The sequence below is a fragment of the Gymnoscopelus microlampas genome (assembly GCF_963454915.1).
Source record: "Gymnoscopelus microlampas genome assembly, chromosome: 7".
Taxonomy (NCBI): Eukaryota; Metazoa; Chordata; class Actinopteri; order Myctophiformes; family Myctophidae; genus Gymnoscopelus; species Gymnoscopelus microlampas.
This window is the reverse complement of record NC_139944.1, coordinates 33444237-33468968: the sequence shown is the minus strand read 5'-3', so window position 1 is coordinate 33468968 and position 24732 is coordinate 33444237. Positions and strand designations below refer to the sequence as shown.

Genomic DNA, 24732 nt, shown 5'->3' with positions numbered 1-24732 from the left:
TGTCTGTCTATTGTGAGTACTTATTAATCACAGCACAGTATTCATCATTCAGAGAAAGGGATTAACAAAAAGAAATCAATTTCTAATCTGTAAAACTGTTATTAATTCATCCAAAACAAAAAATCTAAACCTGGTGAAATTTGTTCAAGTTGCAACTGGTTGATTATAGGATAATTATTTTTAAGGTCCACACATAGAGGGTGATAGAATTTTTTCGGAACAAGGTAGTTTTTCTGAGCTTCTGCACCGGGAATAAAGGTTTTCGTATCGCTAACCTAACCTTTGTCTAACTGAGGAATCTCAAAGGCAACATATCCGAGCTAGGTTAACATTAGGATTGTGTAATGTGTGATGTAAAATAGTATAGAATAAATCAATTGAAAATTGAGGGCAGGGAGTTTTGCTGGACATTTTGAGATTTGAGGGGAATCTTTTTTTCCCGGGGAAATTTCCTATGAACTTTATGATGGCCTTGTGGTATTCTAGTCGCATCATGCCTTCCACACGGAGTGACAAACGAAACTACTAAGGTACTCACTGTCTTCTTCTCACGCTTCATGGCCGGCGGAGGTTGCTGTGGTGTAGGCACTATGATGGGAGGTGAAGGTGGGTACACAGTCTGTCCTGGCTGGTAATATTGGGGACCAGCTTGCTGAACGGGAGCAGGGACAGAGGGTGACACAGGTGCGTGGTACCTGAGGGGATCTGGGGGAAGAAAATACAGGAAGGAGGAGAGAGAAAGAAAAAACAAACAAACCACATTTTAGCATCATCAAGCTCCCCTTTCAGGAGCCAGACAAGGTCACATGCTAATTGGTTGTGTTTATATATGCTGTTGTAAATGGAATTAATATTTCAATGTGTCATGGGTGTAGGGATACTATGTGAGCCAGGCCCGGAGGCAACCCACAGTGCCTAGAGCCTCCTAGTGTGGCCAAAACCTGCTGCAACATCTCACCTAACCTTGCCTGGGATTGGCCAGACAATATAGACAGATAGCGTGGATTCACTCACATACGTTCCAAGTGTGAGTGGATCCGTGTTGTCGGTCTGGCTAGTGCCAGGCTAACCCTAACCCCTAATTAGCACTGTCTCTAACCCCCAAGAGACAGTGGGGGCAGTAGCATGCCACTTGGACACAGGCCGGGGTCACCGTCTCATCAACCTCGGTCGGGTCGCCTGAAGAGGGTGTCTGTTGCAAGACCCGAAACACCCAGTGACTCCAGGAAACAACACTGATGATGTGTCCAAGTTTGTGCATCAGTTGATGTTTTATGAACTGTGATGTGTGAGTGTGAGTGTAAGTGTAAGTGTAAGTGTGAGTGTGTGTGTGTGTGTGTGTGTGTGTGTGTGTGTGTGTGTGGGACAGATAACTCACGATATGGGGCAGGGTACTCCCCTGGCCCTGGTCCAGGGTAGAATGTTCCGGACCCAGGGGGCTGTACTGAATACTGCTGTGGAGGGCCCACATAGGGAGTGCTGTGCCGATACTGTAAGGAGAGAGGACAAATATTTCACTAAGTACATGATATGACTGGTGAGCACTCTACAGTTGCCAGATATTTCACATTTGAAATTCTGCTCATGCCCTGGTGGGAATCTTATGCGTAGTATTTTTTGGCTCATTTACACTTTACATCTTTGATTCCATCATAGTGATTTGTAACTTCTGACACTCTTTAGTCTCTTTTTTTAAACTTTCACCTTTGTGGCATTCTACAAATTGATATTTGTCCTGCTCATATCACCGGATACTCCAAATTTGATCTCATATAGAACATTTTCGTACTATAATGCAAAGTACCGTGGTATAACACCCAACACAAACCTTAACCAATTTGTTGGAGGAGGCCTCCTCTTTCTAAGAAAGACTGGCTCAGTGTATGTCTAGTAAATCGGCTGAATCTGAGCCCTGCCAGCTGTAACCAAACCCCAGTGTTTCTTCTGTATTCATTCCACAATGGGGTGGAACCACAGCAAGCTAATTATCACAGCTAAAGAAAGATAATGGATTAAAGCGTAATTTAGACTAATTTCCCACTGCAACACAAAGAAGTACAGTTTTAATGTTGGAAATGGATGTGTAAGCAATGCTTAAGTAACCAAATAAAAATGCTTGTAGAAATGCAACGTGTGTGCAGAACCACAACTGGGAATGAAATGAAATGCAATAGAATTACCCCTCGGGCACTTGCACATTAAATTACAGAGGAAAAACTAGAAAGTGAGTCTTAAAGCTGCAATGCATGATTTTTAAGTCTCTCCCAAAGGAGAGAGGTGTTTGCAATGATGTCCGAACTACAATAAAGATGGCAACACTTCTAGTGTCCAATCAACCAAACAATTTATAATAAAAGATGGTAAAATATGGTATTAAAGTACCATATGCTGCACATTATTATGAACCCAAACATGTTGAAATGACTTAATATGTTTACACAGCATTCAAAACCGTACTTTTTCATTTTATGGAATCTTGTTAAGTTGTAAAAAATGTTAACGACGCATCGTTAAACCAACTGTTTTACTGCTAAAAGGTAATCTGATTTTGTTGATCAATTTATTGATCATTCAATTAATTGTTTCATACGTAACACCTTGGTCTCACCTGTTGGATGTAGTACTGTGGAGCCTGTGGGGAAGGGAAAGGCATGGGGGCCATGGTCATCATAATGGGTTGATTAGGGGGATAGACGGCCGTGGGGGTCTGTGAACCAGGCCGTAAGGATTGCGTGTTGGTCTGGAGAGTGGGCCGTGCAGTCTGCATCTGGGCCCTCTGGAAAAACTGAGAATGTGAGAGGGAGAGAGAAAGACAGAGCGAAGAAATGTGACAATTGTAAAAAAAAATCTCAGCACAGATGTTAGAGAACAGACAAAAAAAAATACTATTACACTTAGAACAGTCTTCTCTCAGCATGCATATCTTAAACCCTCTATACTTAGCAAACTGGACCTGAGTTGGCTCTGTACTTGGTCCTCTTTGCAGTCCACACCGAGTGACAAAAGGCACTAAGGCACTCACTTTCTTCTACGCAGTGGGCCCTATCTTGTGTCCTGCCTTGCCCCTTATGCCTAAACTTTTTAGGCATTTTTTACTATTTTAGAAAAACATTTTAAAATAGTGCAAATAGATCTACAAGCTCACAACGTGATAACGTAGATCGTCTATTTGAACTATTTAAAAATGTTTTTAAAAATAGCAAAAAATGACTAAAAAGTTTAAGCATAAGGGGTAAGACAGCGAGCAAGACAGGGCCATCATCTCTTTGCCAAAAATAGCTGATCTACAAGCTCACAATGCATTGTGCCACGTTGTGAGATTACAGATCGACCATTTTTGGCAAATATTCCCCCCAGAATAAGGATGCCAGGGTTGAAGTGGTAAGGAGTCTGTCTGTGTACAATGACGTGTTATCTTAACCACTTACACCCTATATACTTGTTTGACCGGGGTCCCCCAGGAGTCTCATCCTTTTTTCCCCCTCTACAACAAATCACTTCTCAAAATCTACAAACTCACAACATCTGATCTTGCAGATCTGCAATTTTCCCAGAAAAGCGATGCTAAAGTTAATGTGGTTAAAAGTGTGCGATGCCTACGCTGTATTGTGAAAATTCAATGAATGCTACACCAACAAACCCCCAACGCATGAGAGGTTCAAAAGTTAGGTGACTTCACTATGGGGCCTAATACACTTTGTCAGCGGCTCAGGATTCAAACCTAGACAATCGTTTTAGCTGTGGTGGTCAGTCTGGTCACAGTTCCAGGGAAGTATTTGAAGGCTCACCCATGTCACCCAAATGCATGTTGCTTCATCATGCAAACAATGCAGACGCAGTAATACATGTTATGGCCAAAACGTATTGCATCCAAACTCACAAATGTACACATTCTCCAAATGTCCTCTTGTGTGCAGTGCAAAGCACTTATTAAGATACTATATGGTAATTAATGTCTGATGACTCTGATCGTAATGTCTCTCATTAACACATTAGCTTAAGGTCCAACGCCCTCCCACTGGTCTCCTGTTTGACCCTGTACCATCAGGTCAGAGGAAAGGGACAATTAGCACTGTGAAATACAAGCGCATACGGAAAAATTCCATTGCCAAAATGAATGCTGTGTAATGATTGATTCAACCGGGTGGATGAGTTCAATTCAGGTTTGGGCTTTTATGTTATTCTGAGCCACCGATCTTATCTGAAACTCGCTACAGATCCAGAGACAAAACCAGGAAAAACCACACCGACTACTGAAACACTAGGCTATTCTCTCTTGAAAGGAATTCATGGGAAGTGGGCAACTGCAAACTCCCGACCTTTAAACTTTTAGTCAGACGGTTTGTTCCTGTAGCTTTTGTTAATAGAGCTACAGTACGGTCTCCAGGAGGGTACAGACGGTGTGTCTAACCAGTCTACCGTGTCCGAACAGAGGAGGTGCCCGTACATCAACGTATCCTCGCCCATTACATGCCACACTACTGTAACTCACCACATGGCTGGTAAAAAAACACAGCATCTTCACAACTGCCAGCTAAAACTAGACCCTCGAGAAAAACACGGGCACAAATCCTTGATCATGCAGGCTAAAATCCTTGATCATGCAGGCTAAAATCCTTGATTATGCAGGCTAAAATCCTAGATTTTGCAGGCTAAAATCCTAGATTTTGCAGGCTAAAATCCTAGATTTTGCGATGAAAATGCAGGGTTTTTATGTGATTTTATGCAGTGAAATTGCGTGAAGTTGCAGAATATTCGGAAAGTTGTGAAATATGCTAAAAGTTGCGAAATGTGCGAGAATATGCGCCGCATATTTCATTTTTGAGTTAAAAATATATATATTCAAAGATTTGCACAAATTCTCACCATTTTTCAAAAATAGCAGATCTACAAGCTCATCGCGCTATGAGCTTGTGTATCTGCTTTCACATAATGCGATGTGCATATTATGCGATGCTATGCGATACGATGCACATATTATGCGATGCTATGCGATGCGCATATATGTGATGCTATGCGCATATTATGTGATGCGATGCGCATATTATGCAATGCGATGTGATGCAGCCCTTTGGGAAAAAAATGTACCCCCGCATAATTATGCGCCATTTTGCTGATTATGCGGTAAATTATGCGATCGCATAATCGCATTTTTCTGGAGGGTCTATAAAACAGACATAGGCTCACCAATATGAATGGAAGCCAGGCTCCACTTTATTTTACGGTGCCATTTACATTTAGGCATGTCGCTTTTCAGACAGACTGTCAATGGCTGAGCACAGTGAGCAGGTGGGGCTTTTGCATCTCGCTCAAAGACACTTTGGCAGATCTCATTCCTGCAGCAGTGCTTAAGCAGGCAGAGCCTGAACGAAAGACGATTCTGTTACACGATGGTCACTAATTAACATTAGGCTATTGGAAGGATCAAGACTGTGACCTTTTGGTTACAAGACAGCCCACCTGCATCCTGCTGCTAGCAGTAATCAGAAAATGCAGCTGCCACCGCTGTGGGTTTCTGAAGGGGTGGAATTGTAATGGCACAGAATTGAAGAACATGACTGTGTTGAATGTGTGTTCTATGTCAAACAAGGTGAGGCCGGTGTTTATCAGGTGGTAACAACATATTTTTTTCACGCATCGTAGAGCACGGGTCATGGAAAATATCCCCATGATGATATGACTACATTGGCTGCTGTTGACTACACGTTACAAATCAATGAAACGTTTTTTTTTTTTGCTCGCCTCTGCATGGGGAAGCAGCATACATTTCAGTTTGTCATTTAGTTCTGTCAAAGAGAGCACATCCCAAAACAAGAAAGGCGCTAAGTAGAGTGCCAATCTCCGCCAGGAGGCATGTCCTAAAAATAATACCTACCCATTTATTACTATGTAGGTAAATGTCTACCTAGAGCCATGAAAGTCGCGATTAGGCTTACATAGTCTCTCTCATGCACATCATTGTAAACCACTCTCATTTTGTCTGACTTACGACTCGGACAGAGTCACACCGGTATGGACATTAAATTTGTAATTTGGGGATTTTGGGGTATGTTGTCACATTTATAATGTATATTTTGGTTTTAATCTAATGTCGGCTTGGACCGGCACACTTGCACGTCTGATTGGCTAGTTCCGGTACATCCCATAAGCCAGAGGGACGCTGTAATTGGCTAGTTAGTAGTGGGATGCTTATCCCATAGCCTGGAGGAATGATTGCTCTGTGATTATTGATAATAAAGTAAGGGCATAGTTTTCATTGATCAATCTGAAGTAAAAAACGAGAAATTAGGTTTTGTGTGCCTGCTGGCAGTGTGCACAAGAAATGTGATGCTGATCAACCCAATGGAACCTAATTAGCTGCGGACAGACACACACACACGGGCGAATGCAAGATCTCCTGGCAGATAGAAAGAGCAAAAAAAAAGCAACAATTATCCATTACGACCATAGCTGAATGGGTAGAGACTAGAGAGTCCATCTGGGAAACACAAGGTTTCCCAGAGGTTACCCCTGTTCCCTGGGCGCTGTCCCTCGTAGCCCAATGCTCCTAATAGCTAGGAAGGGTAATTGCAGAGGACAAATTTGACGACACACATGTGCAAATGTACAGTGACAAATAAAATACCACACAGGAGTGGTGTCCATATTATCATTATTAAGCCATGTCAGTATAGTGCAGTCTATATAATTTCTTTGTCGGTACTTTAATCCATTAAGAACGGGAAAGCATCCGTGTGTCATTTTTAGATTTCTTTGGCTAAATCTTTTAAATGTTTTGCTTCTGAGGATTCTACAAATGTCTTCTAAATCCTAACAGTTTTTTTTAAAAACATATGTTGTTATATATCAGTGGTGCTCAAACTTTTTCATGGCAAGGACCCCCAATGATATGCATTTGTTCACGGAGCCCCCCCCCCCACCTCAATATATTTTGAGATGGGGGGGGGGGGGATATTTGAGTTAAAAATGTAGATGTATTCAAAGATTTGCACAAATTCTCCAATTTTTCAAAAACAGCATATCTACAAGCTCATCACGCTATGAGCTTGTATATCTGCTATTTTTGAATAGCCAAAGAAATCTTAAAATGACACGGATGCGTTTCCGGATTGAATGGGTGAATCAATGTGTGCACTACGGAGATGAATGTCCGACAGCTGTGACTGAGATCCAAACAGTGAGGGCTTGAGCTGGAGACACCCAACCACGGTCACAGTACACTGAAGTATAGTATAGTCAAGGAGGACAGAACAAACAATGCTGTAAAACAGCCTGTAATAGAGCCCTGTGGAACCCGGGAAATAGCCAGGAAGCAGTTCATTACCATCAATCCACAAAACAAACATGTGGTGTGAGGAAGTCTCAGTAATAATAACAAACAAATACAAGAGAAATATGAGGCACGAGACGGAGAATTTTGGTGACCAGTAAGTTAGGCTTACATAATCTAGACAAGGTAATACTGACCTCTTCAACAAAGAAAGCACATCTACTAAAGGACTTAATATTTTCTCATTCAAGAAAAGAGGTGTTATAGGAACAGAAATGCCATCTACCCCGCAAAAATAACAAAAAGAAATAGGTACAGTAATTATCCGTCATTCTGCATGCTGTTCATTCAAATTAAACAGATACATTCGCATTGAATCGGGGAAGAAATGGAGGAAAGGAAATTAAGCTGACAAGTACAGGTTGAAAAGAGGGTTAGACTGATGACAAAATGTGTCCTTTCTACTGGACATACGCAGTAGTAGTGCATGGGTAATCCCAGCTAGGGTCTTTAGAGGGTAAAGGGTTAAAAGCAGGGGGGTTAGGACCAGTGTCGGGGTGGTGGGGGTGGGTCTTCATCATGCCATGCAGATCTGCAGAGATTTCTGATGTAGAGTCAAATATTACCTGAATGGGCCTGAATCCTCCCTTGAGTGTTGAAAGCAGGAAAAAGAGAAAAGCCATTGGGAAACTGCACCCATTACATCACAGCAGGCAATCATTCACAAACACATCAGGGTGGGAAACTACCATGGGTTATTAGCTACATCACAAAGTGGCTGGTTGTTTCCGAAATTCGCAAGGCACTTCATCTCTCGAGTCAAATACTGTATGATCCCTGGCTGCATAGGAGAGGAGAATCTCACACAATAGTTGGTTACCTTCCAGTGGCAGGAAGCTTACCAGCACCAGTCACATTTTACTAGCATTTGGCTGCAAGCTGGTGGTTATTTCCCACCCCAACATATGAGCTTACTATTTCACTCATTCACTTACGTCCACACGCACACACACACACATTTTTCTCATGCACACTATGTCCCAAGGGGTGACGCCTTGTGCTGCTATTTGTGCAGGCTGAGCCTGCATGCCTGTCTGCCCCTGGCTTTGACAACGTGTTGTTTTCCAGGCCCAGTGTGGACCGGCCTGTCTCCCACAACGATGACTTAGCAACACAGAGAGGGTGTCGAGAAGGACTGGACCCCACCATCCATGACCTGGAGCTTGCCGGGTGTCGTTACATTGCTCTGGTAGCGATTGACAAGACTACATTCAGGGAATAATAGAATTGCTGCTATTGATGAAAACCTTATCGCCAAAAGAATCACATTTTCAGGTGTTAGGAAAAACAAACTCTGTGTTCAGTGTCAGCCATGCATTTCTTAAGATTCGATTCACTGCCTCTGCCCACACTTAATGTACTCTCCCCAAGGTCATAGAAGGTTACCCTGCTAATCAACAACCGTTTAAACAAACGTTCTATTCAAAGACACAGAGAGAGATTTTGTAGCAGTGAAATAATCAGGTGGTACCTTGAGATTTGTCCCGACATGAACCATTTCCTACTTTCTGAATTGGCCCATGTTTGTTTTGCCCTGGCATCATGCAGTAGCACAGCAAACACATTAAGCAGAGCTATACTGTAGACCGCTGACTCTGCCAGCTGTATAAGCTAGGCACCGGGAATAAGTAGTTATCATTTTCTATGCCAGGGTGACTTGAGCACGCCAGCTCTACTGATCTCGAAAAAGGCCAGCATGACATCGTCATCCTAACCCATATTCTGTGCAAGTGATACAGTTAACACAGCAAAAAGAATTATGCTAATATATTGCCGTGACCTTTCTGCCTTTGAGCCCAGCAAATTACCACAGATTTTGGGGAAAAGGGGGCCTAGTAGAGAGTAAACGTGTGTGTGTGTGTGGTGGGGATTTACACTCTGAGGAGGCATTCGTCTCTCTAGAGCATACAACAAATTGTTCAAGCGGTGAGTGGTGACTGATTTCCGTTGGTTTTGACCTTTTGGACAACAGACATACAAACACTCAAACACTAAATCTGACTCCAGAGATGGTAGTTTAAGTTACAGTGGCGAGTGGATAGAAAAGTGTGAAAGAGCAGTTTAGTTTCATTCAGGGAAAGGCGGCGACGCAGATGAATGAATTTCCAGATCTCTGTATGCAACTGCTCATTGTACATTTGAGTGTCTTTCTGTGTGCGTGTTGGTGGGTAGGTGGGTGGGGGGGACAAGGCCAGTTTTCTCTAACAGCATAATAGGCCATTGTTTGGCTTCATCTGCTTTCCGACTCCACTTCCGTGGCGGCACAAGAGAGCCCAGCGCCAGTTTGTGACAGCCAGGGCATGCACTGTGTGTGTGTGTGTGTGTGTGTGTGTGTGTGTGTGTGTGTGTGTGTGTGTGTGTGTGTGTGTGTGTGTGTGTGTGTGTGTGTGAGACACACACACACACACACACACACTGGTGCCAGCAAAGGGACTGGACATACTGAGGCACCACACTATTTATAGTCTGTTCAAAAGATGAAGAGAAAAAAGGACCAACTCTGACCCATCCAGAAGGTGAAAATGGTTGGACATATTCAGGGCCGTCCACACCGAGAATGATAACTATAAAGCTAACTATAACGATAATAATGTGAGCATCCACACTGATAAACGATAATAGGGTACCGAAGTCCTGACGTCACTCCCACTACCCCTGGGGTCACAGAGTTATTTTTTGTATTGGAAATCCCATACGCAAAATCTTAGATAACATGACGTCATATAAGAGCTGTGTTGCAAAAAATAAACAAATCAGCCCGGGATTTTGTCAAGTATGTGACTCTGTGTCGTTTATGATATTGAATTACATTTGTCAACGTAATAAGAGTAACAGTTCCTATGATTCTTTTAAATCTTCCCTAAAGGGATGGTTAAGGCGAAGAGTCTGGGTCTAGTCATGGTCTAAATGTATTGAAATGCATGGTTTCTTTGACTTGATTTGTTTATTTTTGGAACACAGTAGAGCTCTTTACGGGTCCAGAGAAATTTGGTCTGATTCCGAGCCATTCCACAACTCTTTTGTTTTCTTCCAGAACCGGAACCTAATTGGCCCCGTGAAATTTGTTCAGAGATCCGATTAGTTCCGAGATAGACCCGACCCCAGACACCCCTTCAAAAAATCGCATATGAAACGAAATAAATAAATATGCACAGAGGTATAATCTAATATGCGTGACAAAAGGTTTTCTTTGTAAATAAATGTGGACTTTATGAAATAATAGCAGACCTATTGACCAATGACCATTTTATGATCAAAGCTTTGCACGCCGGTGTTTTGCAATCAGCCTGGCAGCTGGCTCAACTTTTTCTTTTTGCACTGCAGTAATCTGATCCTAAACCAGCATAATCACCACACAAGATGCACAGCTATTCATGTCGCTGCTTCACTAACCTGATCCTAGGTCAGTCTAACTTAACTTGTTAAATAGCACTTCATTGCGTTTCTCTCCTGATCAGTGCAGCCGCGCACACACACATAGTAGGCATACTACGGGTCTTCTCGGATCCACTCGGGTATTACACATAATGATAGACAGACCAGAGTTCCGAGGCAATAGCATCGATTCCGACCCGGCCCGAGTGATTGTGATAAAACACGGATCCGTCTCGGGTCCTGTCGGGTATTTTCGAAATCGGGGGACCCGTGAAGAGCTCTAGATTAACAAAGTTCTTATTTGACGCCATCTAAGATTTGCCTATGGGACTTTCAATACATAAAATAACTCTAGCTGCCTCTAGTGGCAGTGATGTCAGACTTCGGTTCTGTAAACATGTTGAATAATAATAATAATAACTAAAAAAAGTGCTCCTCGGAGCACAAGTCTCCGCCAGCAGACTTGTGTTGGGAATGTTGGGAATGTTCTACTTCTGTGAATGTTCTACTTCTTATGTTCTAATTATTATGTCCTATCCGTCCTGTCTATGTAAGTGTCCTATCCGTCTTGTCTATGTAAGTGTCCTATCCGTCCTGTCTATGTAAGTGTCCTATCCGTCCTGTCTGTGTAAGTGTCCTATCCGTCCTGTCTGTGTAAGTGTCCTATCCGTCCTGTCTATGTAAGTGTCCTATCCGTCCTGTCTATGTAAGTGTCCTATCTGTGTAAGTGTCCTATCCGTCCTGTCTGTGTAAGTGTCCTATCCCTCCTGTCTGTATAAGTGTCCTATCCGTCCTGTCTATGTAAGTGTCCTATCCGTCCCGTCTGTGTAAGTGTTCTATCCGTCCTGTCTGTGTAAGTGTCCTATCCGTCCTGTCTGTATAAGTGTCCTATCCGTCCTGTCTGTGTAAGTGTCCTATCCGTCCTGTCTGTATAAGTGTCCTATCCGTCCTGTCTGTGTAAGTGTCATATCCCTCCTGTCTATGTAAGTGTCCTATCTGTCCAATTATGTATCCTATCTAATTGTTACAGTATCCACCATTTCTCAGCCATTTCGTGATGGTTCCTGTCTTACCTCACTTTGAAGGAGGCACAGACTCTTTCAAAGTGACACCATGTATTTATTGGCCGCTATACGTCACTAGCCAATCAGATCACACTATTTCACTGTATTGTCACGTGTCACGTGAGGCTTGACCAATCGGTGTGTCATATTTAGAAAGTGAAAACAAAGTCTCCTGGCGGAGACAATAAGTGTACACGTGATGCGGAAGTCTGCCGCGGAGGAGCTGTTGAGAGTGGTCGAGGATACACTTGATGTACACTCGCTCAATGCGGAAGTGGAGAGCCTCCTCGCCTCCTCCACTCGACTCCACTCGCCTCCTGGACCGCGACTACTTCCGGTTCGAAGTCGGAGTGACCGAGTGGGAGTGAGAGAGTGGCCGAGATTTTCGGTATTGGAATCTGGCTTATGACTCTTTCAAAGTGACACATGTATTTATAGGCCGCTATCCGTCCTGTCTATGTAAGTGTCCTATCCGTCCTATCTGTGTAAGTGTCCTATCCGTCCTGTCTGTGTAAGTGTCCTATCCCTCCTGTCTGTATAAGTGTCCTATCCGTCCTGTCTATGTAAGTGTCCTATCCGTCCTGTCTGTGTAAGTGTTCTATCCGTCCTGTCTGTATAAGTGTCCTATCCGTCCTGTCTGTATAAGTGTCCTATCCGTCCTGTCTGTATAAGTGTCCTATCCGTCCTGTCTGTATACTGTAAGTGTCCTATCCGTCCTGTCTGTGTAAGTGTCATATCCCTCCTGTCTATATAAGTGTCCTATCTGTCCTATCTGCCAATTATGTATCCTATCTAATTGTTACAGTATCCACCATTTCTCAGCCATTTCGTGATGGTTCCTGTCTTACCTCACTTTGACAGTGGCGCAGACACTGTCAAAGTGACGCCATGTATTTATAGGCCGCTATGCGTCACTAGCCAATCGGATCACAGTATTTCACCGTATTGTCACGTGTCACGTGAGGCTTGACCAATCGGTGTGTCATATTTAGAAAGTGAAAACAATACTCTCCTGGCGGAGACTAATAATAATAACTTTATTTATATAGCGCCTTTCAAAAACAAGTTACAAAGTGCTTTACAATAATAACAGTTCGAATGCGACACCCTGTATTACATTTTGATGGATTTTGATTGGCTGTCAGTGTTTCTATTGTTCTGAAAGTGATGCCAATGACATTTACCAGTGATGTCATCATAGTTGTTGTGTGGACTCTTCCATCTGTATGAGTTAGAAGGATATTTTAAAACAAATATAGTTATTATATAGTTATTATATAGTTATATAGAATTCTTGGTGGAACAGCCTTTAAATTAGTCTCATTTAAAAACCTGTGTGTGTGTGTGTGTGTGTGTGTGTGCGCGCGTGCGTGCGTGCGTGCGTGCGTGTCCCCGGTGTTCACTACAAACATACAGTAGACCAACAAGAATGGTGAACTTATCATTGTTCTGTGCCCAGACATGGGCATCTCCGGGTCTCTCCAAGACCAAATCACGAGTCATGATCGTTCACCAAAAACCACCACCCTCACATAGCATACCACCTGTCATGAACTCCCTCACATGCTCTTTATAGCTTAATATTTTTAGTTGACCAAGTGTCAACTGTTCTAGAGAAAGTGAGAATGCCCAAATCGCATCAATGTAAGCCTTGGAGAAATTTGGATAGACACTAGAGTTCTAGTGACAGTCTCTAGAGAAATAGGACGGATAGCCTATCTGCCCCAAGGCAACTAATAGGCTTTACTGTCTTTCCCACAGGAAATATTATGGTTAACCAAATCCTATAACTACCCACTCCCTTAAGTAATAAAACTGGATTTAAAAGAAAAGCTCGTCTCCACCTTCCCCCAAAAATGAAACAGCTCACACCTTGATTATATTACGTACAGTAAAGCCAAGCAAAATTGAGTTAGAAAGAACTGAAACTGTTTAGTTGTGCTTTCTGTCTGAAAAGAAAAGGCTTTTTTAGCCAGAAAGTATGGCCAAGTCAAACTCTTGTGTTTGAGCAATAAGCACCACTTTTGAACTGAAATCAATGGAAACTGCAAAGCGGTAAAAGCTGAAACAAACTTTAAATCAAAGCAATAAAACTCAACCATACACCTGAGACCTGTGGAAAATGACAGCAAGTTCAACTGTTAAAGACTACACTCCTTTCACTTTGTGTCGTTGTCTACAGAGTTTCAGCAATATATCTTACATAAATACTTTTACTTATTTTTGCAGTTTTACATTTTCTCCATAGTCGTTAAAACATTACTTTTATTACATTATTTGAATACCATTGGCTAAAATTGTGTTGTTTATAAATCATTTGAATCTCATATTTTCGGCCAGACTTTGAAACCAATCTGCGCTTTATAAAATACATTAAAACGCAATGATAACATACTTTGACAAAAAGATAACCAAGCAATGTAACTGAATGCATTTGATTACCTATGTGAAACAACTTTCAAGTCTCTGCAAGTTGATTTTCATATCATACTGATAATAACTGAATCCAATTCTTGTCAAACTTTGATTTGTAGACAATTGGCTTAACATGCCAGACCACCAGTATGGTCCTTTAAAATTCCATGCAATGTTGTAATACAAAGACAGGAGAGATCAGCATATACTATAAGAGAAAGATACGTTCTCTGATACAAAGACGTAAGGAGAGAGCCGCATACACTAATGGAGAAAGATACACTTTCTGATACCAAGACAGGAGAGAGTAGCATAAAATACTCTACAGGAGAAACAAACACTCTCTGATTCAAAGACAGGAGTGAGCAGCATAAAATACACTACAGGAGAAACATACACTCTCTGATTCAAAGACGGGAGAGAGCAGCATAAAATACACTACAGGAGAAACATACGGTCTCTGATTCAAAGACAGGAGAGACCAGCATAAAATACACTACAGGAGAAACATACGCTCTCTGATTCAAAGACAGGAGAGAGCAGCATAAAATACACTACAGGAGAAACATACACTCTCTGATTCAAAGACAGAAGAGACCAGCATAAAATACTCTACAGGAGAAACACACACTCTCTGATTCAAAGACAGGCGGGAGCAGAATACACTATAAGAGAAAAATACACTCTCAAATAGAAAGACAGGAGAGAGGAGCATACCCTGCACTTTAAATGTGCTTGTACAGGCCATAGCATTCGCATGCCCAACCCAATGGCAGGTCTCCTACAGCTGCTGCTGCAATATGCTATATGTAAATAGGCTACAGCATTACGTGAAAGTAATAAAGAATACAGATTAGCTCTGGGGGTATAGTACTAATCAGATACTGGTAGCAATACTGGTAATACCATTATTGGTAGTGTGAAATAGTACAGTACAGCCTCACTCTCCTTATCTCACCAAGTTCCCTTTCCTACTTCAAATGCAATGAATGAGACTACAGGGTAAAAAATAAATCCTAACTAACAGCGTATCTCAGAAACATACAGTATGCTCGGAGAGGGAGACTGGGGGGAGAGTATGCCAAGGATAGATAGGCTAGAAAATAGTCATAGTGGGACACATCCTGTGTGAACCTAACAACTTGTTACACTGAGGCCACTGACTGCAGGTTTTACCAAATTAAAAGTTCAGAATGTTTTAACTCTATTAATGCTATTAAGAATAACCCTTATAACAGCACAGACACCAAAAGTAAAATGTGTGTGGGCAGCACAGCGAGGTTTGCATCACCAGGCAGTGATAAGACACAAACAATTTAAGACACCTAGCAGTAGTATTAAAGACATAGGATATATTCAACTACACATAAAACCTTACAAAGGCCTAAAACATCACCAACTCAATCTATGGCATTCTAACCACTTAAAGGAGAAGTTCACCCAAATAAATCACCTATTTGCTATGAATTACATGTTTTAGTTTTTGTCACATTCCTAAACCAATAATTTGCTGACTGGCGGGAGACTCAAATCCAGGTCAATTGAGTCTCCGCCGGACATCAAATTATTGGCTCAGGAATGCGACAAAAATAAAAAAATCTTCATGGGGTGTGTAATTGATAGAAAATAAATATTTTTTTGGGTGAACTACTCCTTTAAACCCTATATAATTAGTTAGCAGGAGTCGCCCAAAGGTCTATGCTAGACAAAATAATTTCGCAGAAAATGGCAAATCTCAATCTACAAACTCAAACATGTCGCAATGTGACGCGTTGTGAGCTTGTAAATCTGCTGTTTTTGCAGAATGTTCGCCCCCAGAGTACGGACGCTAGGGTTCAAGTGGTAAAGGGCCAGCAGACACCATCTTCCAACAGGTGTTTGCCAACCGCTGCCAGTCAAATAGCTTTGATGATTGATGGAGATGGTGATGTAAGAGAAAGGAGCAGGAGGGAGGTGTTCAGTAGGGGGGTAAATTACCTGATGGTGGGTTGGTCGAGGGCCCGTGGCAAACTGGTGAAGGGAGGAAGGTTGGGTCAAGTGAGAAGATTGCACAGTGAAGCAGAGAGAGAGGGAGAGGAAGAGGAGAAGACAGAGCACGAGAGGGGAGACAAATACAAAGATGAGACAATGATGGGCAGAAGTTTGGCAATATAAAACGTAAACAGCACAGAGCCACAAAGCGTTCTGTTGATGTAAAAACAACATGGCCCTCAAAGTCTACATTCAAGCAAATATTCTAATAACTATGCTATACTTTAAAGGGACTACACCACAAATATATATTTTTTTTAATATTTAATATCATATTGTTTATGTCCCTCAAACGTTTTTCAAAAGGTTTGAGCCTAAATCAAGCCTCAGATATACTCATTCCAACTAACTTCTCTCTGGCTTATAAAGCACTTTCACCTGCAATACCACATTGTCCTGTTTGGCACGGGGCGCTATTGAGCCAGTTTGTATGCATGTTCTGTTTCTGTGTGGAAAAAGTAAAAAAAAAAAAAAAAAAATGATTTTTTTTTAGTTGGAACTGAAAAAACGGGAGGGATTGTCCCAGACGTGACATCACGTCTGGGTGAAAATCAGTTTGGTCTGTTTTGAGACCAATTTACAGAAAACCCCAGATATGCTGTGAAAGCCTGAGTGCTCACACTGGGGTATTTTTTGGGATAGAAGAGAGGTAGGGGAGACCAAAAACACACAAAACAGAAGGAAAAGTCAAAATTCATGGTGTAGACCCTTTAAAAAATCCTTTGATTGTTGTCCTGATGTGACAGACCGTGTGGTGATGGTTGAGTGGTTAAAATTATGGAATCATTTTGGAATAATTTCCAAAATGCTATTTGACCTACAGTAGGTCTGACAGCCCTTAAGAGTTCTGGAGAAGGAACCAAGCAAACCAAACAGAAAATTCTTACTGGTCCTTACATGTAGAGACATGTCTGCTAACTAAAATGTACAGTCAATATCATTAGCATCTTTCTTGGAGAGGGAATGAGGGCAAAACCACATGAAACAGATACAACCAACAGTGAGATTCATCTCTGCTAAAGACACATTGAAGTCGTTCCCCCGTTCGATGGGCTCTAGGGTGCTTATTCGAAAACATGAGCCGTCCTCCATCGCGAAACCCAATGCCGTTTGTGTTCTCTGACCTCGACAATGTTACGAAGTCGACGCTAGCGGGACAGACACAGTGGAAGAGGAGGGGTACTTACCGGGCGACTCTGTGGCTGTGCATTCATTGGCTGCGCTTGGGGGGAATACACTAGAGGGGCAGAGACAGCATTCTGTCCAGGGTTGTACGGAGACTGTCAAAAAGGAAGGAAGGACAAAGACGCAAGTACAGGAGAGAGAAATAAATATAAAGACAGAAGGAGAGAGACAAAAAGAGAGAGACAGACCAAGTGCAGAGAGTCAGATGATGTACAGCCCAAAGTCTGTAGTTATTTCAAAAGACATTTCACACATTCACAGTACCACTTTAAGCACTCAACACAACGGGTCATGTCGGATGTCATAAAAAAACCAAAACATAAGCAGATACAAGTTATGTGGCGAGTGAGGGCAAATCGTTGTACTTGAGGACTACAACAGACAAAAGCCTTTGTGACTCCATGTGTGAGAACTACACCATCCATGAGCCTGTGTGCCTCCATGTGTGTGCAAAAGAAAAGAACAGAGGGGTGGGGACCATCTCTGCTTGCCGTTCTGTGAACCATTGCTGGCATGGCTGAGAGAATTTAAGTTTGTGCATGCTGATAGTACTATTTATAGGAAGCTGGGGAGAGAGTAGTGCTGGCTTAGAGTGCTGTGGGGTGGGAGAGGTGAGGCAGAACATGATACAGAGAAGAGGAACGACTGAGTTATCCGCCGCAGCACCATCTCACACTTCCAAAAAAGCTGAGTCACAGAGGCTCTAGCTTGCGAGGCAGCCAGGGGGAAATGCAGCTGGCATAACAGCGGCAATGTAATTGACTTGCTGTCTTTGTGACTAATTGATTAACCCTTTATATGGAGGATTTCCTCAAGAGAGCGGACGGGCGAGTGGAGGCACAGCGGCTGATTGTGAGCTGCTGATGTCTTGCAGACTATCCATCATCAAGAGCGATGGGTTTTTAACTTCAACTAAGGCCAGTGGCACACAGGATGTAGGTTTATTACAGTGCAGTCCAGAGTTGACCATCAGCTATTCTTTCAAATACCATTAACATAATGTCAGTCATGCACACGTGGTTTGCCGTTGTATTTCAAAACGGTAAAAAAAACATGAAATGGAGAATGAACATATAGAAAAAACAGGGTGTGAAAAAACGATACAGTCAGTAAAAATGCTAAAAAAGGCAGGCAGGTGGACAGATCGATGAATCTGAGAGACAGAGACAGATGCTAGAGAGGATGACGGCAGACACAAGGTTACGAACTCACCCCTCCGCCTGTCTCCCAGCCCTTAGGGTAGCGATATGGGGAAGCCGTGGGTATTGATACCTGAGAGAGCGCCGGGGAGTGGGCATGGCCGGGCGGGGTGCCCGCCAAATTAGGGTGTCCCTTTGTGATGTCGTGAGCAGTGTAAGGCGGGCCAGCGTGCCTGGGTACCTGTGCAGGAGAGGTCACACAAGATGGTCAGTTAGAGACATGTTGAAACTCTGTAGCCACGAGAAGGCACCAGCCACATTCCTCCACATTGGCTACGAAGGCACATCCAGGGCAATGCAACACAAAAAAAGTCTAGATAATATATACACAAATCTCTTGATCGAAATGCACAGTCATGCAGAGAGTGCAAAGCAGATGGACACTGTGAAACACCACAACACGTGCACACATTCAATACAAGACACACACAAGCCCGTGCACAGGAAGGATGGAGCGGTGGCTGGATTCCACAGGTCATTAGCCCTCGCTTCCTACTGAGGAATGTAAATTAAGCGCTCAGGCTGTGGGGGATTATCTCCAGTATGTGTGCAGAGGTGAGGACCTGCACTGTGCTGTGTGCTGTAGCCTGCTGGGCAGTCGCTCACTCAGATTGGGGGCCCTGGCCCTTCTCCTGCAGCCTGCTGTTCTGAGCCATACTGCTGTGAGATGTGGCATGTCTGCAGGGACTACATGGGCCTCAAACTAAATCTGGGTCAGAGAAAAACCCATATTAAAATCACCACCCATCTGCGGTAGATTGAGTATGCCTGTCACAATGGAATCGACCGGGGCTGAAAAAGCCTCGGCGATTGATGCCGATGGGAGGACTTGGGTGATGGAGAAGCAAAGCGAACCCAGACAGACTTGAGTCTGTATGATCATGGTTAAATAAAAGAGATCTACTGTAGTCCCAGGTATTAGGGCTGGCCAATATATTATAACGATATTGTGATATGAGACTAGGTATTGCTTGGGATTTTAACGTCTGCGTTCTCACTTGGATCAACAGGGTTGCATTGCGCTTCTCATGTGAGTACACCGACAGACAATCACTCCGTGAGTAAACGGCAGGCGATTTACACCTGATTCAGCTGTGTCAAACCACAGAGCGTCGCATGGAAAACAGTTGACCACAATCCAGGTCTTGTCACGGGCGTGCATGTGCGTGAAACGAGCACGGAACGCGACAGATTCACGGGAGTGCGCCCGCTTGTCGCTCCGACTGTCAAGATTGCCCGTAGCTTCCCATCTGCCCGCTCGCCTCTCATTGAAAATGCATTAATATGCGCATCTGTCACTTCCTGTCTGAAAAGCCCTTTAAAGTAAAGTGATGACATTTTCTAACATGTGTGTCTTTTCTATGTGTCTTATTGACCTTTACCCAATTAGTTATTATATTGACAGTACTGATGATTGCTTATCAAAAAGATCAAAAAAGCACACAAGCATATTGGGACATTTGACTCAATACTTTGATCACGTTTTCGTTTTTCCATGGTAGCTTTTTTACAACTTTGTCTTATCATACATGTCGGACTATGTTGAAAATAAGTGTTTTAAATGTGTTTTCACATGTGGAGTGGACTACATCTTGTAGGGGTAGACATTAAGAGGGGGGGGGGGGGGGATTTCACTGGCACCACCATTATAAACACTCAAACACCCCGTATTAATCATATATATTAAAACAACATCACATTTGGTCCTGATCCATATCATTTGAAAATGAGTGAATGTACAGTATAATTAGCTACCATACATTTAAATATGGCAATTATTCATTATTATAGTGTAAAAAAAAAGAAAACAAATACCCCATTCTGATTGCAAGAGGTTACAATAGAGTACCGAAGTCCTGGCGTCACTCGTTCATCCCCTCCTGGGTCACGGAAGTAATTTCTCTATGGAAAATAACATTGGGTCATCTTAGAATCGTGTCATATAAGAATTGTGGTCCAAAAATAAACACATTGTCCCGGCGCCATTGTCAGGGCTCTGTATCGCTTATGATAGTCAGTCACTCATATTTGTTTCTGGCGAAAATTGTATTCATTTGGCGGTGGCAACGTTAGTGTTTTCTCGCTGTCAGCTGATGCTTCAAATCGTCAAACTGAGTCAAACCGCCGTGCCCATTTGTTCATTTTTGGAACAAAGTTCTTATATGACGCAATATTAAACACATCTACGGGAATTCAGAAAGGGGGGAACAAAAACGTGACCCAGGTAGGATGCGTAAACTACATCAGACTTCGGTGCTCTATGGTTAGGTATTGGCTACTGTTGGCCCTGCATTAGGATTATGCTGTCATATACAATACACAGCATTCATGCTGCAGCTAATCAGTTATACTGTACGATGATTTAGCAGAACTCATGACTTATGTACATATCAGAATAGATTAAAGCCTGAGTTCTAAAACTCTAAAAATCTCTAAAACTGCCGATCTTCAAATTCACAATGCGTTGCATCGTGATGTGTTGTGAGCTTGTAGATCTGTATGACAGGCACCTGAGCATGGGTCCTGCAACTTGGTTTTTACTTTGTTGTACCAGGGCCGACACCAAATAATGCTGCCACTCTGTGTAACGGAACACTAGCTTCCACTTGCCCCATTATCCTGAAGGGACAAACGTGGCATCTTTCCATGGGGGCAGTGTTGTTGCTTGGAGCATACAAACTCAACAACGTTGCAGGACCCATGGAAGAAAGGGAGTCTACTGCACGCCTGAGCCAAACGAGGCAGGCGGTGCGTCACAGGAGCAGAACAACAGCAATTGTAGAAGAGAACACACTGGAGCAGTGCGGACAATTAAATTACCTTTAATTATAGTAATTAAAAAGGTGCTAATACAAATAAATAATGACTGACGTTTCGATGATACTGCATCTTCCTCAGGGTCGGAACATGACTCTGAGGAAGATGCAGTAGCATCGAAACGTCAGTCATTATCTATTTGTATTAGCACCTTAATGAAAGAGGCTTTAATTGTCCGAGTTGCTCCAGTGTGTTGTCTTCTACAATTGCAGGATCCATGCTCATGGTGCCAGTCACATACCTGGTGACAGGTTGCTCAAAACGAGAGCGATTACCAACAGAGGGATATTGGGGGATTTTGGCAATTGTTTGGAAGGGGGGGGGCTACCTACACGTTCAGCTGTGTTGCTCATTCTGACTGCACAATCCTTACAAATTATACCTCGTTGTAAAGGTGACTAATCAACGTAAAACATTACATAAAATACAATACCAATTGGTATTATTGAAGAGGAGAAATAATCAACCTCATTTTTTGTGAGGAACTTCTAGGCCAGCAAGCCATTTATCATGTCGACACCCGTCTTGTAATGACATTCTATTGATGGCCTAATAAACCCACACCATATCATTTAAATTCATTTCTGTCATTTGGGGAGAACATAATATCAACATATTTATTATTAGACTGTATAACACTTCTAATATGGAATGTTCATTGACATCACTATACTGCACACACACACACACACACACACACACACACACACACACACACACACACACACACACACACACACACACACACACACACACACACACACACACACACACACACACACACACACACACACACACACACACACACACACACACACACACGCACACTACTGACACAGCCAGTGCACGACCCACCTCTACGTGCACGACCCACCTCTACTTTCCCATTCGTTCTCTCGCTCTCCCTCTCTCTAGTCTGTGTGGCCTACTTCCCTCAGCTGACCTGGGATAAAGCAGCTAATCTAGCTGCTGTTGCCAGGGGAGGAGTGAGTGACTGATGCCGAGGATGTACAGAGAGCTGCATTGGGGGAGGGGTGGCGAGCGGCCATATAGGGGCCATACATGAAAGGATATAGGGATCATGGTGCATAAAGCCCAGCCAGCTATCTTTTTCTTTACACAGCAGACTCAAGTCTTCTACTGGCACTGTTGGTTTCCACTGATGTCATCATTATTTCACTGAGAGTCCCCCACTAATAAACCAAACTGTAGATGAGAAAGGCTCATCTACAGAAAGCTGCCATTTTTTAAAGGCAAGATCGCTGCAGTCTATCTATGCCAGCCAAACCGGGTGCTCGCTCCTGCATTTAAGATGCATGTCATCTACCATCTATTGACTGTCAACCCATTGGGAAGTGCTTGCTTTGCTTTTCAAAGGCTTAGATAACAGGGCAAATGGTGTCTCTCAGCAGCTGATTTGCTGGCTAACAGAAAGCTGACTAAATAGCCTATTTAAGCTACAAAGCAGTTAAGTTGATAGTAGACTGCTGATGATCCTCTACTTGACAGGTGCCTTGTCATGTTCATTTTGTATGAGAAAAATCGATACAAATTGGAAAGAATAAAAAATAAATGTTATTACTGAGCTAATATCCGAACCATTATGCATACCAGTTAATAGGAAGTGCTGGGCAGAACAAAAGGGAATGTTTTCTCTCTCTGGCTCAGCGGCCTGCTTACTATCAAGCAGTCTCTCCAGTCTCCCCTCCCCCGCTCCCGCCTACAGACCCTCACATCCACATATCCTTGCCCTCCAGGTAAATGTTCTGCGTGGAATGGAGGCCACGCGCTGCAAAGCTAAACACAGCTTGCTGTGTATCGTATGAGGGGAAACGGGTGTGGGTCATCGCAGTCCAAGACACTCACAGCGTGTGACGAGCATGTGCGAGTGAAACCGTGCACGCTAGCACATACACACTTCCTCACACATACGCTCTCACGCTCACCTTCTCTCTCTCAAGCAGGCGCACGCGCGTGCAAGCTAAGGAGATAATGTGTACCGATTTGCGTGATGTTTGGACAAAATCTGTAGGAGTAATATAAAAAAAGGTTTTGCAAAAAATTGCCTGCTGGTGGCGCTATAATAGGCAGAACATTTTGGGGCAGAGGTTCTGCTCTGGCATCCAGGGACTGTGTGTGCACAGTTTCAGCTGTCCACCGACGGACGGACGAACGGAGACACACACACACAGATTTTGAAGTTCTGTGTAGGAAATCTAGGATATTTTCTGAAATGAAGGATGCTTGATATTGTATTTACATATATATATTTTTCTTCTTCTCTTTTTACCAGGAGATGCATTTGCAAATTGAGTTTAATGGTACTTGTTAAATCACCTAAACTTGCAAACTTTGTATATATTTCTTACACTGGCCAACGTACACATAAGGGATCTGCGCAGCTAGTCCACTGGTTCTCAATCTTTTCAGGCCGCGACACCCCAAAATAATAATATTTGAACTGGGGACCCCCCATCCTGACAAGCACAAGGAATTGTAGGAGTTGGGGCATTACATTTTGTTTAGCCTTGATCTCCAAGCTTTTATATTTTTGTTTCGCTAAAAAATAAAAGCCTGGACCAACGAGTTGGTGTTCCGGGTATAGGAAGTGTTTCATTTCCCCAACCAACCAGAGTGCAGTGGGCGTCGCTCCAAATGTTGTGTTGACGGGGCGGAGGCTGACGGACAGATCGATGAACCAATGGGATCATACGTATTCTCTCTCCGGAGATGTTAAACCCGCTCCTCTAGGCATGAAAGCAGGAAGGCTAGGGCAGCCTACATTTTGTTTGACTCGGTGCCGATCTAAAAGCTTTTGCCTATTTTTTATATTATTTGACTATTTGGCCAATGTTTGACAAGTTTTTTATAAACTGCCCACAAAAAGTTCGGAAACGTAACTTCTGTAAATTATTTCTCCCCTTTAATAATACCAATTGGTATTGTGTTTTATATAATTTGTATCATTGATTAGTCACCTTTACAACAGAAACAGCTTGTAAGGATAGAGCATTCGTGGAATGAGCAACACAGCAAAATGTGTGGGTAGCGCCTCAATGTTCTGTTGGCATTCACTCTCGTTTAGAGCTTCAAGTGCTGGCAGGTGTGTGCCAGTCACAGGTGTGTGCCTGGCACCTGGGCACGGGTCCTGCTACTTTGACGAGTTTGTGTATACTGGTGGAAAGAAGCCAAGTTTGTCCCTTCAGGATAAGGCCCGTACAATAGGGCAAGCTGGTGTGCCAGCATACAGAGTATGCATTATTTGGTGTCAGCCCTGGTACCATTTCCAAACTTAGGACCAAGTTCCGTGATACTG

At 43.0% G+C, this 24732-nt stretch overlaps 1 protein-coding gene across 8 annotated transcripts in view; it reads right to left on the bottom strand.

Annotated features, from left to right (window-relative positions):
- eif4g3a (eukaryotic translation initiation factor 4 gamma, 3a) overlaps positions 1–24732 on the bottom strand; it is a 91181-nt gene that overhangs the window by 48463 nt on the left and 17986 nt on the right. For 3 of the 8 annotated variants that reach the window (XM_084062332.1, XM_084062337.1, XM_084062333.1), the window contains exons 3-9: positions 18613–18780; positions 17403–17495; positions 16162–16194; positions 7897–7917; positions 2609–2785; positions 1379–1490; positions 539–705 (exon numbers count right to left, since the gene is read on the bottom strand). In XM_084062332.1, the coding sequence (XP_083918458.1) occupies positions 539–705; positions 1379–1490; positions 2609–2785; positions 7897–7917; positions 16162–16194; positions 17403–17495; positions 18613–18780 (771 nt within the window). Of the gene's footprint in view, positions 1–538; positions 706–1378; positions 1491–2608; positions 2786–7896; positions 7918–16161; positions 16195–17402; positions 17496–18612; positions 18781–20414; positions 20502–24732 lie in introns of all 8 variants that reach the window. The other 5 variants (XM_084062331.1, XM_084062334.1, XM_084062338.1 and 2 more) reach the window with 4 other exon arrangements.